The sequence below is a fragment of the Patagioenas fasciata genome, chromosome Z, assembly GCF_037038585.1.
Source record: "Patagioenas fasciata isolate bPatFas1 chromosome Z, bPatFas1.hap1, whole genome shotgun sequence".
In the NCBI taxonomy this organism is placed as follows: Eukaryota; Metazoa; Chordata; class Aves; order Columbiformes; family Columbidae; genus Patagioenas; species Patagioenas fasciata.
Window position 1 is genome coordinate 31016319 of NC_092560.1, and position 15168 is coordinate 31031486.

General features: G+C 40.2%; 1 protein-coding gene across 5 annotated transcripts in view; it reads left to right on the forward strand.

Moving 5' to 3' along the window:
* Positions 1 to 373: 373 nt before the first annotated feature.
* The window catches only part of NAA35 (N-alpha-acetyltransferase 35, NatC auxiliary subunit), a 39153-nt gene continuing 24358 nt past the window's right edge, over positions 374 to 15168 (forward strand). Inside the window, exons 1-9 of one of the 5 annotated variants that reach the window (XM_071802408.1) lie at positions 399 to 489; positions 959 to 1023; positions 1944 to 2085; positions 3132 to 3165; positions 9306 to 9420; positions 10468 to 10542; positions 11845 to 12012; positions 12841 to 12907; positions 14676 to 14719. In XM_071802408.1, coding sequence (XP_071658509.1) covers positions 1962 to 2085; positions 3132 to 3165; positions 9306 to 9420; positions 10468 to 10542; positions 11845 to 12012; positions 12841 to 12907; positions 14676 to 14719 — 627 coding nt within the window. In that variant the 5' untranslated portion in view covers positions 399 to 489; positions 959 to 1023; positions 1944 to 1961. Of the gene's footprint in view, positions 494 to 958; positions 1024 to 1931; positions 2086 to 3131; positions 3166 to 9305; positions 9421 to 10467; positions 10543 to 11844; positions 12013 to 12840; positions 12908 to 14675; positions 14720 to 15168 lie in introns of those variants that run through there. The other 4 variants (XM_065860449.2, XM_065860450.2, XM_071802409.1 and 1 more) reach the window with 4 other exon arrangements.

Here is a 15168-nt window from a genome sequence, read left to right on the forward strand (position 1 = left end):
CCGTCGCTAAGCGGCTGAGTCCCGCCCGCCTGCGGGGCCACAAGCCGCCAGGCCTCAGGCCGTTCATCAAGACTCCTTCCTCCCAGCCCAAGCCGGGCGCAGTCCTGCTCCTGCTCTGCGAGGACACTCCCACCGTTCTCCCCGGGGACTTCCCCCCGCCCCCCCACGCCTCTCCGACACAACAGGGCGGCTCAGGGCACCCTCACCGGCACCGAGCTCAGCCCGCTCCTCCCGCCTGCTGTAGCGGCCGCCGAACGCGGCTGCCGCCACGCGCCCTCCTGCCCTTGGTTGCCCCGCGCCCCAGCCCCCGCCGCGCGCCGCCGGTGGTGACAGGCGCGTGCACGTACCAGCGGAGGGGGCGGGGCGCGGAGGGGCCCTGCGGCGCGTGTGCGCCTGCGCCGTGACTCCGGGCCCGGGTTCGCGGGTTGGCGGTGGGGGCTCAGGCAGGCGTGGAGTGCAGGTGGGAGCGGGCCGGAGGCGCGGGACGCGGTAGGTAAGGCCCCCGGCCCCGCACGGGGAGGGTGCGGGGAACGGGGCGACGAGCGGCCGCCTCCAGCCTCCCGTCTCGCCGAGGCGCCAGAGTCAGCCCCGCAGAGGGAGAGAGGGAGAGAGGGAGGGAGGGACGGCGGGGCGAAGAGAGACCTCGGGGGCGGACGCGGCGCCGGTGCCCCGCGGTGGTGCAGGCAGTGAGTCGGGTGCCGCGCTGGCCCTTCCCCTGCGCCGAGGCGAAGAAGCCGCCCAGCCTGTCAGCGGGCAGCCGCTCGCCACGCCCGGTGGCCGCCGTGGCCAGGCTGTAGCTGACCCCGTGCCTTAGCATGGCCCTGTGGGCAGCGGGGCTGCCTGGGCCGGGGTGGCGCCGGGTTTGGCGACAGGTGACTTGCGGGAAGAGGAGAGCTCGGGAGAGTCTGTCAGTGCTGGCGTTAATGGCTGAAATTCAAACGTGATTTCCGTTTATTAGCTCCCCACGTATTTCGTCACCACAGCCCGCTGAGCTTCGCAGCACCTGCGGCCGCTTGCGAACCGGTGAGGTGCTGGCAGGGTGCGAAGGGACTCCTGGGGCAGCGTCCAAAACCCCTTCCATCCCCCACACCCCTTTGTTTTCCTTAATTGCCGGTGCCGGGAAGGTCTCGTGTCACGGGGGCCTTTGTCTGAAGCTTCCGTGGCGGCTTCGATGAAGCTGTTGAGAGCTCGCCGGGCTCGTAGGTGTCTCTTGCAAGATCCCCGACGAGATGGGAGGAGGTTGAGCATTGCTGTTGTCTCACAGGCAGACTGACTGGAAAAACATAAAATTCTTCAGGGCAGCCCCATGCATCGTGAGGTTGTAAAAGCAGAAAAACAGTTTGAAATAACTAGCTGGTGAAGTTTAAAAATTATATTCCGGTCTGATGTTGATTGATGGTGCTGAGTTAACCTCCATCATTTTCTGCTGAAAAAGTCAGAGGAAGCATGCCCATTTTCACAAATTTGTTTGGATACACATTGCATAAATAACAAATTTGTTTGTGGCCTGTTTTTCAGTTCCCTCTTTTTAGTTCCTTTCACAGGGTGGTGGGGGAACATGCATTTCTAATACTGTGAAATAACAACAAACAAAATTGTGGTATGTATGTCTGTTGTAAGAGAGGGTTTTGTAGCGTTGTTTACCATTGTATTCTAAATTTGACAGCATGCACTTTATTATGGCTCAATACTGCTAAAGTTTTGATGACCTTAGTTTTCAGGTTTCATAGCCCACAACCTAGTTGTAGAGAAACTGTGAATAAGAAAACATTTTTTTAAAATAATTATTATTAATAAAGTTTTTGGGGCTGTTTTTATGTAATGGTAGTTGTTTAAATGAAATCAGATTAGTTAGTCTCTCTCACCTGATTCTTGAAAAGAAAAAAAATTACTCTCATGAAGGACTTTCTCTAATTTGTGCGTAATATGCGGTGTCTCTGCAGATTTAAAGGTGTGGTATCATGGTTATGAAAGCTTCAGCTGAAGATGATGATGCAGGGTGGGAACTCGGTATGCCTAACAAGATGGAAAAGAATCATACAAGCTGGGTAGATATAACCCAGGATTTTGAAGAAGCTTGCAGAGGTGAGTTGTGCTGCTTGTGTTCTGAGAAAACTTAGAATCATTTGGAGGACTAAGCGTAGTTCTTTGGGGTGTTCCAAGCAGTAGTTTGGCCCAGGTTCAATCACCAGATGAATGGACTACATCAATATTGTGTTTCCCTGTGTTTAACTTGGAAACATCAGAAGAACCTCACCTTGCTTCGTCTTTCAGATTACATTATTATTTTTTTTAAAGTAAAGTTTTTTTTGTCTTATGCAGTTTTGAACCTGCTTTATGTCTTTGCAAAGACATTTTCCTGTCTCTTCTGTCAAATGTCAACCTGATTTATCCATGCAGAATCAACACTGTTTTTTTCCTGTATGTTTTTGGATCTATAGGGTCCAATGATGTCCTCATTTAATTGGTCAGTGCATTGTTTTTCATCTTTGAAACAAGGCTGAACTGCTGAGGACATGCAGTGCATCCCAATCACAGGGAAGCAGTTGCTTCCATTTAGACAGTGCCTTTGTTGTTATTAGATATTAGTGCTGGTTTACTGTGACAGCAGCCTTACTTTTTCAACTGATTTTATGATGACACTAGGGAAAAATAAACCTAAAACTGCAAATTACTACACAGACTATTACATCATAAGAAACACGGTTTAGTTATGCTACCAAATAATTAATGTATATTAGTGATATACTATTTGTACCCATCAAATATGTCTGAAGGCTTCAGCAAGTGTTTCAGTAAGCATGCCTGCGAAAAGTTAGATAGCTGCCTAAAGCAGCACAGAAAACTGCTGTCCTGTGTTCTAGGCTATTCAGATACTCTTATTTGGTAATGTGAAAATAACAGACAGGAATGAGGAAAGACTGTGGACAACCAGACTTTTTTTTCAGTCTTGCAATCATGAAAGTGCTTAGTAAGTGAAAGCAAATGAAGATGGAGTAGAAGTATCTGCCCTGTTTCCCACACCTTGTTTTCTCTTAGCATAAGACAGTTTGTTGAGTGACAGGACTATCCTGGAAAAGTTGTACTAGAAAAGTGATTGTAATTATTTGTTCTGATCTATTCCTTTGTAGAACTGAAGTTAGGAGAATTGCTTCATGACAAGCTGTAAGTATGCCTCTGGGATAGTTCTGGTTTTTAGGTGAGATTAGTGCAAATATATTAATGTTTACTATTAAGTCATGCAGTATCATGTATACTTTTTTAACTTTAAACAGAATAGTTGAAGTATTAAGAATGTAATTTGTACTCAGCAATATGTATATCATGCACCTATATGAATTCTGCACATTTCTCATGGTGCATGTATAACATTACATTTTTGGTTAATCGGTGTAGAAGTTTATAGCACGTCTTACGATCAGTGGTGTTGACCCTACTGAACTATTTTATGTGGACATTTTTTTATAAAAACATTCCAGAAAGACAGTAAACTATTAGATTTTGTTGCCTTAAGTGTCAATAACATGTTTAGGATAACCAATTCATGTACTTTATTGTAACTCTTAAATGACATGCTAAAACAGAAACTGAGAACTTTACAGATTAAGAAAAAATATATTTCAAAAAAACCCATGTGCTAAGATCTTACTGAATTCATTAAAAAATTATGTGAGATTTAAATATTTTAAAGATAAAAGTAAATTGTTTAGCCACATGAGTTTCTTCACTTGCATAAAAAATAAGTGCTTATTTAAGGCTAATAGCTCAGAGAACAGAAGCACACTGTTAAATGCAAACCTGCTTAAAAACGTGTGGAAGGATGTCACCAAGCAGTTACTAGAATCAAAGCACGTTTTTTGAGGTATAATTTTATACATGAGAGCATTTCAGAGCAAATATGCTTTTCAAAATCAGAATGTACTGCGCACATCCAATTCCCACAAAAATCCATATATGCAGATTGAGTCCTGAAAACCAAGTTTTTGGATCTAATCACTTTATGCTATTAGATAATGTTAGCTATTATGTCAGTGTTAACTCTTGCAAATCATGCAATTGTTTTTGCAGAGCACTGGCTAAATCCTGAACCAGGCCTTGCACATTAGCTGAGACTGTTCTTTGGAGGTGCTGTTTTACTCAGTTTTGCTCATAAACACTATAATTCAATTTCAATGGTATTACACTTATTTAGCACTCTAATAACATATAATACAGGTTCAGATATCAGTTAAAGATATTATTTGAATACAATAACATAAGAATAATGAGGATCCACAACATGAATGTAGTCAATCACAAGAAACAAAACTAGAGGCCTCTTACTTCATGGTACTCACAAGAAATAATCACTTGCCTGGGTTAGGTGAAGATTCATTCAAGGATACATCCACTAAATAACCACTCACCCAAATGAGGAGGTAAGGTGCTCTCTATCCTAGGAAGTCTCCTTAGATGGTGTTCCTGTCTAAGGAAAGGGCTCCAATTTACAGACCTGCAGCTCCGAGAGGACCACTCAAAGGGCGTCTTCACCAGGAACCCCGTTTTATAGTCTGGTCAGGTGTGGCTGTGGGCATTACAACATAGTCCAGAATCTTTGGAGCTTCTCTGGGCACCTCTGTTGTTGAGGACCCTGTCAGCTGACTGAGGGTCTCACCCCTCCTGTCCCACCAGCTGGTAGAGGTGAACTCATCCTGCCCTGAGGCAGGGGAGGATGTGACTGACAGCACCTTGGTACCACCCTAGTGTGTACATGGGGACAGGCACAGTGGGCCACAAAAGGTGCTAAAGAGCCGTCAGCCTCCTCATTGAAGGCTCCAAATCCCAGGGGAATGTGCAACTGCCACACAATCCAACCTGTGACCGCAGCCATCTGACAGTCTACTTTGGAGTGGTGGTGCAGTCACCTCTTGCCTCCAAAGTCAAAAGGGGGCATTCTGTTGGTGAGTTTGAATGCCCACTGTGGATCATCATACCTTATGTGTCATTTTCCTATTACACATTATCATTACAAATCAACCTACAATAGAATAGAATAATGCAAATTCTAACAATCACTGTTATTAACAAATACTGGAGAAAGTGGGTTAGCTGTACTAGTAAGGAAAACAAATGCACTGAAAGTTTTTTCACCAGTTAGTCCCCAGTCCAAATAGTGTAAATCTGTATCATTCTGATATGCCAGTGCCTCTTCCTTTGGTCTCTTCTGTTTCTTTGTTGCCCTCTGCTGCAGGGACAGATGCTGTATCTCTGGCATTAGGTCCTGCATCGTGTTTGTCCAACTCATAGTCATGTTTAACACATTTTGCAGGAAGCCATTTCAGTCCTGTTGAATGAAGAACATGCACGTATCCCTTTCCCCAGGTGATTAACTCTACAGGCCCTTGCCACTGACTGTTGTAAAGGGGATCCTGATACAAAACCTTTGGTCTCCGAGATAATGAATCTGGAACACGGAAGTGTTTGTCCACTGCTGTGATAGAGGAAGGAGGCATAACATGATTCAAAAAGTTCGAAGTATATATTGCATTGTCTAATTGTTCCTGAGGCGTCATATTCCCCCTTTTTTGTTTTAATAACATCTGTTCCAGTGTGGAATGGGCCTGTTCAATAATAGCGTGTCCAGGGGGAGAATGTGGAATATCTGTGACATGCAAAGTACCCCGTTGCTATAAAAAAATATTGTGTGGATCTAGCAGTGTATCCAGGACCATTGTCAGTTTAAATCTGATGGGTCATGGCCTATTAAGACCTGAATCCACTCTTTGTGTTTTTTGCTCAGAGTAACAATCAATTCTAGAAGCTGAGTAATAGTTTTATGGAAAGAATTGGAGGAAAAAAAAATCCATTCCAAGTATATCAGTCTGTTAGCATTCTCTTCATACTGTCCTACAACAGCCACAGATTGTTTTTCTGTTGTAACTATAGACAAATATGCAAGTCCAATCAAATGTGGTCAGCCTGTAAAGTTGTCAGAAAGCTGTTCATCAAAGTCTCTAACTCCATTTTGGCTTTTGTATTTATTGGGTATTGTTTTTCCTTACCAGATTGAAGTCCTGTTTGAGTTCTATCAATGTAGTGTTGGCTTTACTGATATTTTGTCTGCCCATACTATTGGAAATACAGCATCCAAAATTTCCTTGGAGTTTTCCTGCTTGCAGCAAGCAGATCTGCACCATCCAAGCATCTTCTTATGGGACATGCAACTGAACAGAATTCTCAGAAAACATTATTTAAGCTTAGAATTTACTTAACAAATCTTGACCCAAGAGAGGTATAGGGCTTTCTGGCAAATACAAGAATTCATCTGTTAAAACTTTGTTCTGAATTTGGCATTCCGTTGGTTTCAAAAAATAGTCTTTCTGTCTTTCTTTCCCACATTCTCAAAAACTATCATGGTGAATTTACTAAGAAGTCTCTTACAACTAGTTACCCCAGAATAAGTCTATTAACAAATATTTGGTTTAATTTCCCAGTTTCATTAGAACGACGTATCTGCTGGAGATGCCTTTAAATTTCACCCTCAGACTGCTCCACTCAGTATTACAACATCGTTGCAGTGGCAGGGAGAGAAAACCCCCCTTTCACCACTTCAAGAGCCGGCAGCCAGGGTTTTGTTTTTTGTTTTGTTTTGTGTTTTTTTTTTTTTTCTTTCTCTTGCTGCAGTTTAAATACAGGCAAGACCATGCAGGTGGCATTAATTGCTGGTGCTAAGGGAGAGCTGCCTGCTGAGTTTATCTTGCAGCTTGACACAGGCCTGAAATTTATGTTCAAGCACTACAGCACAGGCCTGGGATATTTTGCTTTTTTTATTTTTCCATTTCACTCCAGCCATAATACACTCTATATGCAAGTCTGATCAACTGAACAATAGTTACATTCCTCAGCCCCATTTACTGTTTGCAATGTCTCACAGATATCAATAAACAGCATATTAACCATCAATCCATTATTTTCATTTTCCTAGATCTAAATCAATTCATATTCTAGCAACTTTTAAACACAACCTCTTCCAAGTTCACATCCACCATAGCATTTAGTTTTATTTCCTATACCTCCAACTAGCACATAAATTCAACGCGAATCAGAGTTTAACAACTTAAATTCTTTTCTGGTCTCAAAATCATGAGATAACGATAAGAGCAATTACTCTAATGTGTAAGGATACATCCTAAAGGGGAGCAAGGTGGTATTTTAGTGGCAGAACCGGTTCCCATTTTGTGATTATCTCCCCAAACAAAATTCTTTTGGTACCAAATATAAATATGCAAATTAAAATACTGCGCTCAGATATGCAAACCAAACACCAACTTCAAATATACAGATGGATCACAGTTACACTGATTCAAGACAATATCTCGATTTTTGCATTGCACCTTTGAACCGCTTACTGCTCAGCCAGGTGGAGGCACCGCTGGGTCTCCCTGACAAAACAGGTCAGTGCACGCTGGAGCCCAATTGGCACCTGCTCCCCGCTGCCCTAGCCAGCTGGACTGGGCAAAGCTTTTATTCGTGCCTTGTCTGGGATGATACTACAGTTATCCCAAAATCAGGATTCTTTATCAGGTGCACGTACAAAAGAGCCATATTTTGTATACCGAGATGCGACACAGCCTATCACAGAGTTGCGCAAGTCTGGATGTTGGAATAAAGCTAGCATGCTAGAAAGAAAAGTAACAGCTGTCACACACAAAATCTTGTCATCACATTTATGCAGTAAAGAACTGAAGTACTCACCGTCTTCTGTATAATCACAAAATGTACATTTTGAGTCAATGGATTCTCATGATTTAGCAGTCTGTGAACTTACTGTTCCATGTAACAGGCAAAGACTTACTAAAATGTAATATGTTTAAACAGGTATCTACAAAGAAAACAGGTTAATAAGGAAAAGTATCTCGCAGAGTTCACCAAGTTTTCTATGACCTGTGTGTTATCAGTTAATTCTCTCCCAGCTTGTTGAAGTTCAGACCATTCCACCTGTAACACTGTCTGAAATGATTCAATGATCTCTTGTAGAGTTTTATTTTTGTCCTACTCTTCTCGCTTTAAAACAATTTTAATTGCAACAAACTGTTATACTTCAGGGGTCTATTCTCCGGACACTTTTCCCAATCATCTAACTGACACAGCAGCCACCATTGATTATAATATTTCATAAGATTTTCCTTCCTCACATTTCCAAGTGCTTTCCTATTCATGAAGGGGTTACTGTGTGCTGTATAAGCATCATGAAAATCTGAAAAAGGAGGTGCTGAGGGCAGTTTTAGACTCCTGATCCAGCTCCTCACAAATTTCTGCCTTATCTTTACACAGCTGGGATGGCATTAATGATGAATATAAAACTGACTATTTTTTGGGATCTACAGAGCCTTACTCAAAAGGATTTGTGCTGTCAAGACTCAAATCATTATCAACCTGCTCATTTGTGTTTTTCTGTCCATTCTCCCCTGTTTGCCCTTGCATTATTTGTTCTGCTGACCGCAACTGCGATAGTGCAGAGTACACAAATCTCAAAGTTACGTGCAAACCATCGGGAACTGTAAAACCATCACCTCACTCAGAAACCAAACTATATAATCTGTCCAAGGCCCTTTAGTTGGAACTGCTGTTCCCACAATGTGCTACATACAATATTTTTTTTACGTAATAAAGGCTTGTGCAGCAATTCTGATTAATATCTTATGTACCAAAGATGAGGCACTATATCCGTTCTTCTGTAGGTCAGTCTGCATTTGGTGTGGTTCTCTTGAAAGCTTTCGTGCCTTAACTATGAGTGACCCATTTTCACATGCAGTATTTTTTTTTATCAGTTTTCTTAACATGCTCATTTTGAACAAAGTTGCTATATTCAGTGTGTGTTATTGTCAGTCTGTGTCATACATATTGTCATTCATTTGTGGGGGACATATCTTGGGGTTTTGAATGTGGTGTAGAAAGAACAGCTGGTTCAGTTAATATCAATTTGTGATCTTTAAAAAGATTTTGTGTCATTATGTGTAGAAACAAGTGTTCATAGATTGGGATATTTATGGGATATTTAGCTCAGTAGTATTCTTCAACTTCAAAAAAAAGGCGAATAGCTTTACTTCTACACATAGATTTTCTTAACTTGTTGAGAGATGCTCAAACTCCTGAAAGCCGTGATCTCTGAGGATCAGTAGTGATGTTAACGTACTGTACCTTTTTGTCTGTGGTCAGAATACAGTGTACTCAGTTTATCATCATGTGTACTTTTACGTTGGCTTGTTAAGACGATTTTGTATAAAAAATTTACATTTAGAACTTTTTTTAATTGGTGTTCTTAGATTTGGTCTTTTTGAAGCCATGTCTGCCATTGAAATGATGGATCCCAAGATGGATGCTGGTATGATTGGAAACCAAGTTAATAGGAAAGTTCTTAACTTTGAGCAAGCTATTAAGGTTCGTATGACTTTCCTGGTTTTGCCTCCACTGTCTGTAAAAGTATGAAATAGTTTTATCAAATTGCAGTTAAGCACAACTCAGTGTAACTAATGTTTTCAGTCTTTACTTAAAATTGATTTTTTTTATTTTTGATAGTTAAGTAAGAAATAGCTTGCGATGTTTACCTTTTCGTTACTTACATTATCACAGTGACACTAATTCTTCCAGTGAAAAGTACTGTGAAACTTTTGGGTATTGATTCCCTATATAAATACATTTTTAGAAATGTTTTTTCAAGTCACCATGTGCTTCCTCAAAGCACATTATATTAAGATGTTTTGGTTAGTCCCTCTATAAGCTGAATGGAAGCAAGCTTCCTAACAAAAGATGAAAGTAACACTTCATGAGATTATCCATTCATTAGCCTTGAACAGAAGCTGACTAATTTAACAACGTTGAGAGTACAGATTAACTTTTGGTGCATGGTCAAGTTAAATTGGTGGAGACAGGTTGAAAGACTTTCTGTTATTTTGGAAAAAATAATGCACTCACAGAGGAAAGAATATTTTTTATTATAGACCAATGTTTTGAATGGACTAAGAGAATTATGTGTAAAATATTGGCTAAGTCATGTAGAATGTATGCAGAATTGCATACATTGGACAAATAAAATGAAAGAAGTAGGGCTGCTGCCTTTTTGGTCCTGACCTTGGAGGCAGTAAAACTTTACAAGTATCTGCAGTGTAAAAAGCAGTCTTCAAAGAATGGGTCCTGCATATTATTCCTTGTTCAGTTTTTATTATGATTATACATACTGTTTTGTGATTTAAACATTGACAGTTAACTCTTATTGGCTACTCATAAATCAGAAATTTTATTTTAGCTTTCTCTTTGAGCAGCTTTTCAGAATTTGAGGCACATAATGAAGCTGATCAGTAAAGCTAATGGTATACATGTATTCTGAAGTCTTAACCAAATTGTAGTTTCCTTTTCGGCCTTACAAATAATACGTGTTTTGCTTATAGGCTTCCATAGCTTTTAAGTTTCTTTTCTTTGTTTCTTAAGGATGGCACGATTAAAATAAAGGATCTCACTTCACCTGAGCTGGTAGGAATAATGGATACATGCTTTTGTTGTTTGGTAAGGATTTCTTTGCTCTTAATATTAGATTTTTTTTTGCTTTCAAAGTATAATCTCTTCTATCCAGTAAAAAGAAAAAAAAACCAACCAAACAACCAAAAAAAAAAAACAAAAACAGAAAAAAAACCCAACACGCACCAAAAAAAATCAAAAACAAAACCAGAAAAAACAACCAGTAGAACTCAAGAAAAGAAGATTCACCAAGCACAAAATACATACTTATATTTTAATGTCCATGTAGGTATTTGCATTGGCTCTTATAAGAGGTATAGTTTTGATTCTGGGATTTTTTATTATAAGAAATCATTATGGAGGAGAGCCGGTAGCATTTTGAATAACGTAAGAAGGTTTTATAGTTTGTGGTTTTTAAATGTATGGTATCTGGTTGCCTGCTGTGTATTGGTGTTTGTGTTGGCCAGTGAGCTTGCAGTAACCTACAGTACTTGTTGCTCATTTCTCTACAGTCAATATTAACTGAGCTTACAGGAGAATTTTGAAGAAATAAAAAAAAAAATACCTAAATCGATGTAGAAGGGAAATAAGTGAATTATCAGTTATTTGTTAATTGTGATTTTTTTCTATTTGTGTCTTAATTTCATCAGTAAACTACACAAATTATTTTCAGTTACTCTTTAAAATGACATCAATAAAATTAGTTTGCTTTTTAAAACAACAGGTAATATTAATTTGGTCAAAAAAAATGTAAGGGTCACTGTGTACTTGATATACGTAATTCATATTCTTCCCTTCCCACCCAAATACTGACTTTTTTTTTTAAAGTGAGAGCAGCCATTAAAAATCTGATACTACTGTGTTTGATGCTATTTCGAGACAAAAATAATGTTTTAAATTTCTGAAACTTTTCCTGTAGCTTAAAGCATCATAAAAGCAGTAGATAGAAGGATCGTGAAAAGCAGCTCTAAGTTGTAGAAAAAAACATGCACAGTATTGTTGAGTTGTTTCATAGCAAATTGCATTTTTCATTTGGTATTTATATAGAGGAACCTTTTGAATCTGATGGTCTCTTAGGTTAATGTCTTGTCTAAGTCACAGAGATTAGACCTGAACACCAGAATTTGATAGTGTTCTAGGGTTTAGTACCTTACTGCCTGCGACAGCCAGCAGACGGATAAAGGTTAAAGACTGAGAGAAATTCTCCTTCCCTTTTTTGCTTGATGGAAGGTTGCTGTGATAGGGACTTCCTTAATGACTCACTGAAGCACAGTAAGATGAAAAAAGAATGTAGATATAAAAATGAGGACTTGGATGTCATGAGTAAAAATTTAATGTTCTTTTCCCTAGATAACATGGTTAGAGGGACATTCCTTGGCACAGACAGTATTTACTTGCCTTTATATTCATAATCCAGACTTCATAGAAGATCCTGCTATGAAGGCTTTTGCTCTAGGAATCCTGAAAATCTGTGATATTGCCAGAGAAAAAGTTAACAAAGCTGCTGTTTTTGAGGAGGTATGTGTTTCAGTATCTTCTATGTAACATTATACGTAGGCTCCATAATGCAAATAAAACAGTGTATTAGAGAGATTTATTACTGTTTGACTCAAGGATACTATAGGAGCAGCAGTTAATCCTTCTAAAAGTATTAGACTTGATCTCTTTAAAATGTTTTCTTCAATGAAGGTGTTGCATGCTCTTTTCTGTTTTTTGCTTGAATATTGGAGTTACGTAAATATTTTACTCAAGAAGCAATGCAAGTCTTGTGGCAAATGAAATCAGTTTTACTTGAGGTTTTCTTCCTGTTCTTTTTTTTTTTTTTTTTTTCTACTTGAGATAACCATAATAGTCTTTTATCTGAAATGTCTGTCCAGCAGTGGAATCAGAGTCTGGTTTTCTGTGCCGAAGCAATTTTTATTTCCTCAGAGGTTGGACTAGTCCCTTCATATTGACTATATCTGAAATTGATTAAATAGTACTTGGCATTCATAGTTCTGGTAACATTTTGATAGGGTGACACTTGATGAAAATATGAAGGGCATACTGGTATTAAGGATTTATGCAGAAAATAATTACACCAAGCTGGATTTGGGCTGGAAAGTCACCCAAACCAAGGTGTATTCAGTTATGCAGAATGGAACCAAACTTTTATACCTGATATAGTTAAACAAAACCGCCCCAAAACAAAACAAAGAAAACCACACGCACACACACACACCCCCCACAAAAACAAACAACAAACCAACGCAAAACAGACAAAAAGAAAACCCTGGAGCCCAACTCGAAAATGTAACTACTGCTCTTTATATTTTACAACATACTGTTTTGATTTTTATTTTTTAGGAAGATTTTCAGTCAATGACTTATGGATTTAAAATGGCAAACAGTGTGACAGATCTCAGAGTTACAGGTAGAGTTTGTGCTTTCTGTGTGTCTGTCTAGCCAGTGTCTTTCTCTCAACCAAACCTAATGAATTGTTAGGAATCTCAGATGTTAAGGTTTTTTAATTAGTCCTGTGAAAATTGATGGCTTGGTAAAAAGATCAAATTATTTTTCCTTGAAGAAAAGGTTCAGCTGTTTATTTGTGAAATGCCTGAGCAAGGGAAGTGCATTTAGCTGTGCCAGCCAAGTGGCCGCATATGAGCTCATCCAGGACTGAAACAGATAAAAACCATTGAAAAGTGCATTGCTTGAATTCTGCTTCTCTGCCTTGGAGCTTGTTGTGATCTAAACAGATTGCTTTTGAGGAAAAAGCAATCTAGTAGTTCTAAAGCTATGGCTACGTATGTTGTTAGGTATATACATAAGTATATAAGTATATATTTTAATACACTTTTTGATACATACTTGAGCTTTCCCTTGATTTATTTTTACAAAATTTGTGAACACTTTAGCTTTGGGTCAGTCAGTCTATACCCTGATTTATCTATTTTTGCAAGACATCTCCACCATCCATCACAAGAATATTTTTTGTCTAATCTTTGGCTGATGGGTATGTAAAACACTTCAAAACTTGATTTTTCCTGCAAGACTTTTTTTCCTCTGAGTGGTGTATGCGTACCTAGGAATGCTTCTGTCACGGAGGCACCCCGAGGCTAATTTAAGGGACAACAGGGTCCAAAACAACTTTTATTAAACTGGTGAGGAACAGGGTTTTAGCACTCCGAAAGTGACTTAAATATAGGTTCGGGTATCAGTTGAGGAAAATTATTAAGGGGCAGCAACTAATACAACAGGCGGTCCACAGAGTGCATGCATGCGGCTTCACCCAAAACAATGCCGGAACCACCCCCGAGTCCCAGAGGAGTACACATTTGCCTGAACCCGGTGCGGGATTATTCTTAAAGAGATACAGGTAAAGCGTACGCTCGTGATTCCGCAAGCGTAAATTTATAATGCACTCGCAATTCTGTGTGGGTTAATTTACTTACACATGCGAATGTGCACGGAATACTACACGTGCTTATGTGGAAGCACGGGAGGAAAATACACTCGCGATTGTGCGAAGATAAATTTATAATACACTCGCAATTGTGCGAGGAAATAATTTAAAGTACGCGTGCAAATGTGCACGGAATAAAGTTACACTCGCGATTGTGCGAGGAAATAATTTAAAGTACACGTGCAAATGTGCACGGAATATAAATACACTCGCGATTGTGCGAGGAAATAATTTTATACGTGCTTGTATTAAGCATGGGAAGTTACACGTGCATATGTGCGCGGAAAGGATAAATATACTCGCAATCCTGCGAGGGGTTTTACTCACACCCGTGGCGGCAAGGCAAGCGGGGTCTCCATCCCGGGGACGAGAGACCGGCGACAATGGGCCCAGTCTCGACGAGAGAGTCCCGTTTTATACTGGCTGATCAGACCTGACTGTAGGCATTCTAGAAGCTTCTCTGCACCCCCACACCGTGTGTGAGGTGCCCCTGAAGCCTCCAAACATCCCCCACACTGGTCACAGGTGCCCAGCAGCTCACTGGTGCCTCAGCACTCCCTTCTCCTAATGGCCCTGGCCAGGGTGCTCTGGCCCAAACAAAAGAAGCTGTTAGCCTCAAGTAGCAGAGAGAGGGAGATGTGCCTACTCCCTCCATACTGAAGGAGGTGGGGGGAGAGAGGGGGGTTTGCACTCTGCCACAGCTTCTCAGCTTATAATTGTGCTGTGACTTTCCTAGGTATGCTAAAAGATGTAGAAGATGATCTCCAAAGACGAGTGAAGGTATTTTTCTCATGTTTTTCCTGTAAATTATACTTCAAATGTACTTTACATAGGCTTGGGGGAAGTAGTTGAGTTATGAAGAATGGAGCAGCTTTGTCTTTTAATGGTGGTGGTTTTTTTTGAGAACTGCCATTATGGTTTGTGTAACATGCTGGTAGTTTGCCTTCTAGCTAAAGATGCTGGAAGTCTTCAGACCTTTCCAAATTCTTTGATAGTTGCTTCACTAGTAGTAGGTGGAAGCATGGTGTAGAAGGTGGGCACAAAAAGTATAGATTTTATTTCTGGCTTTTGTGCAGATATACTACGGGATGTTAAAGAAGTCACTTAATCTTCCTTTACTACGGTTTGCAATATAAAATGTTTGTACAATTTCCTTACCTATTTGCAGAGTGGGCTGAGGTAGGAGTCATTGCTATAGGAGAGTGTTGGATCATTCAAGTACCTAGATT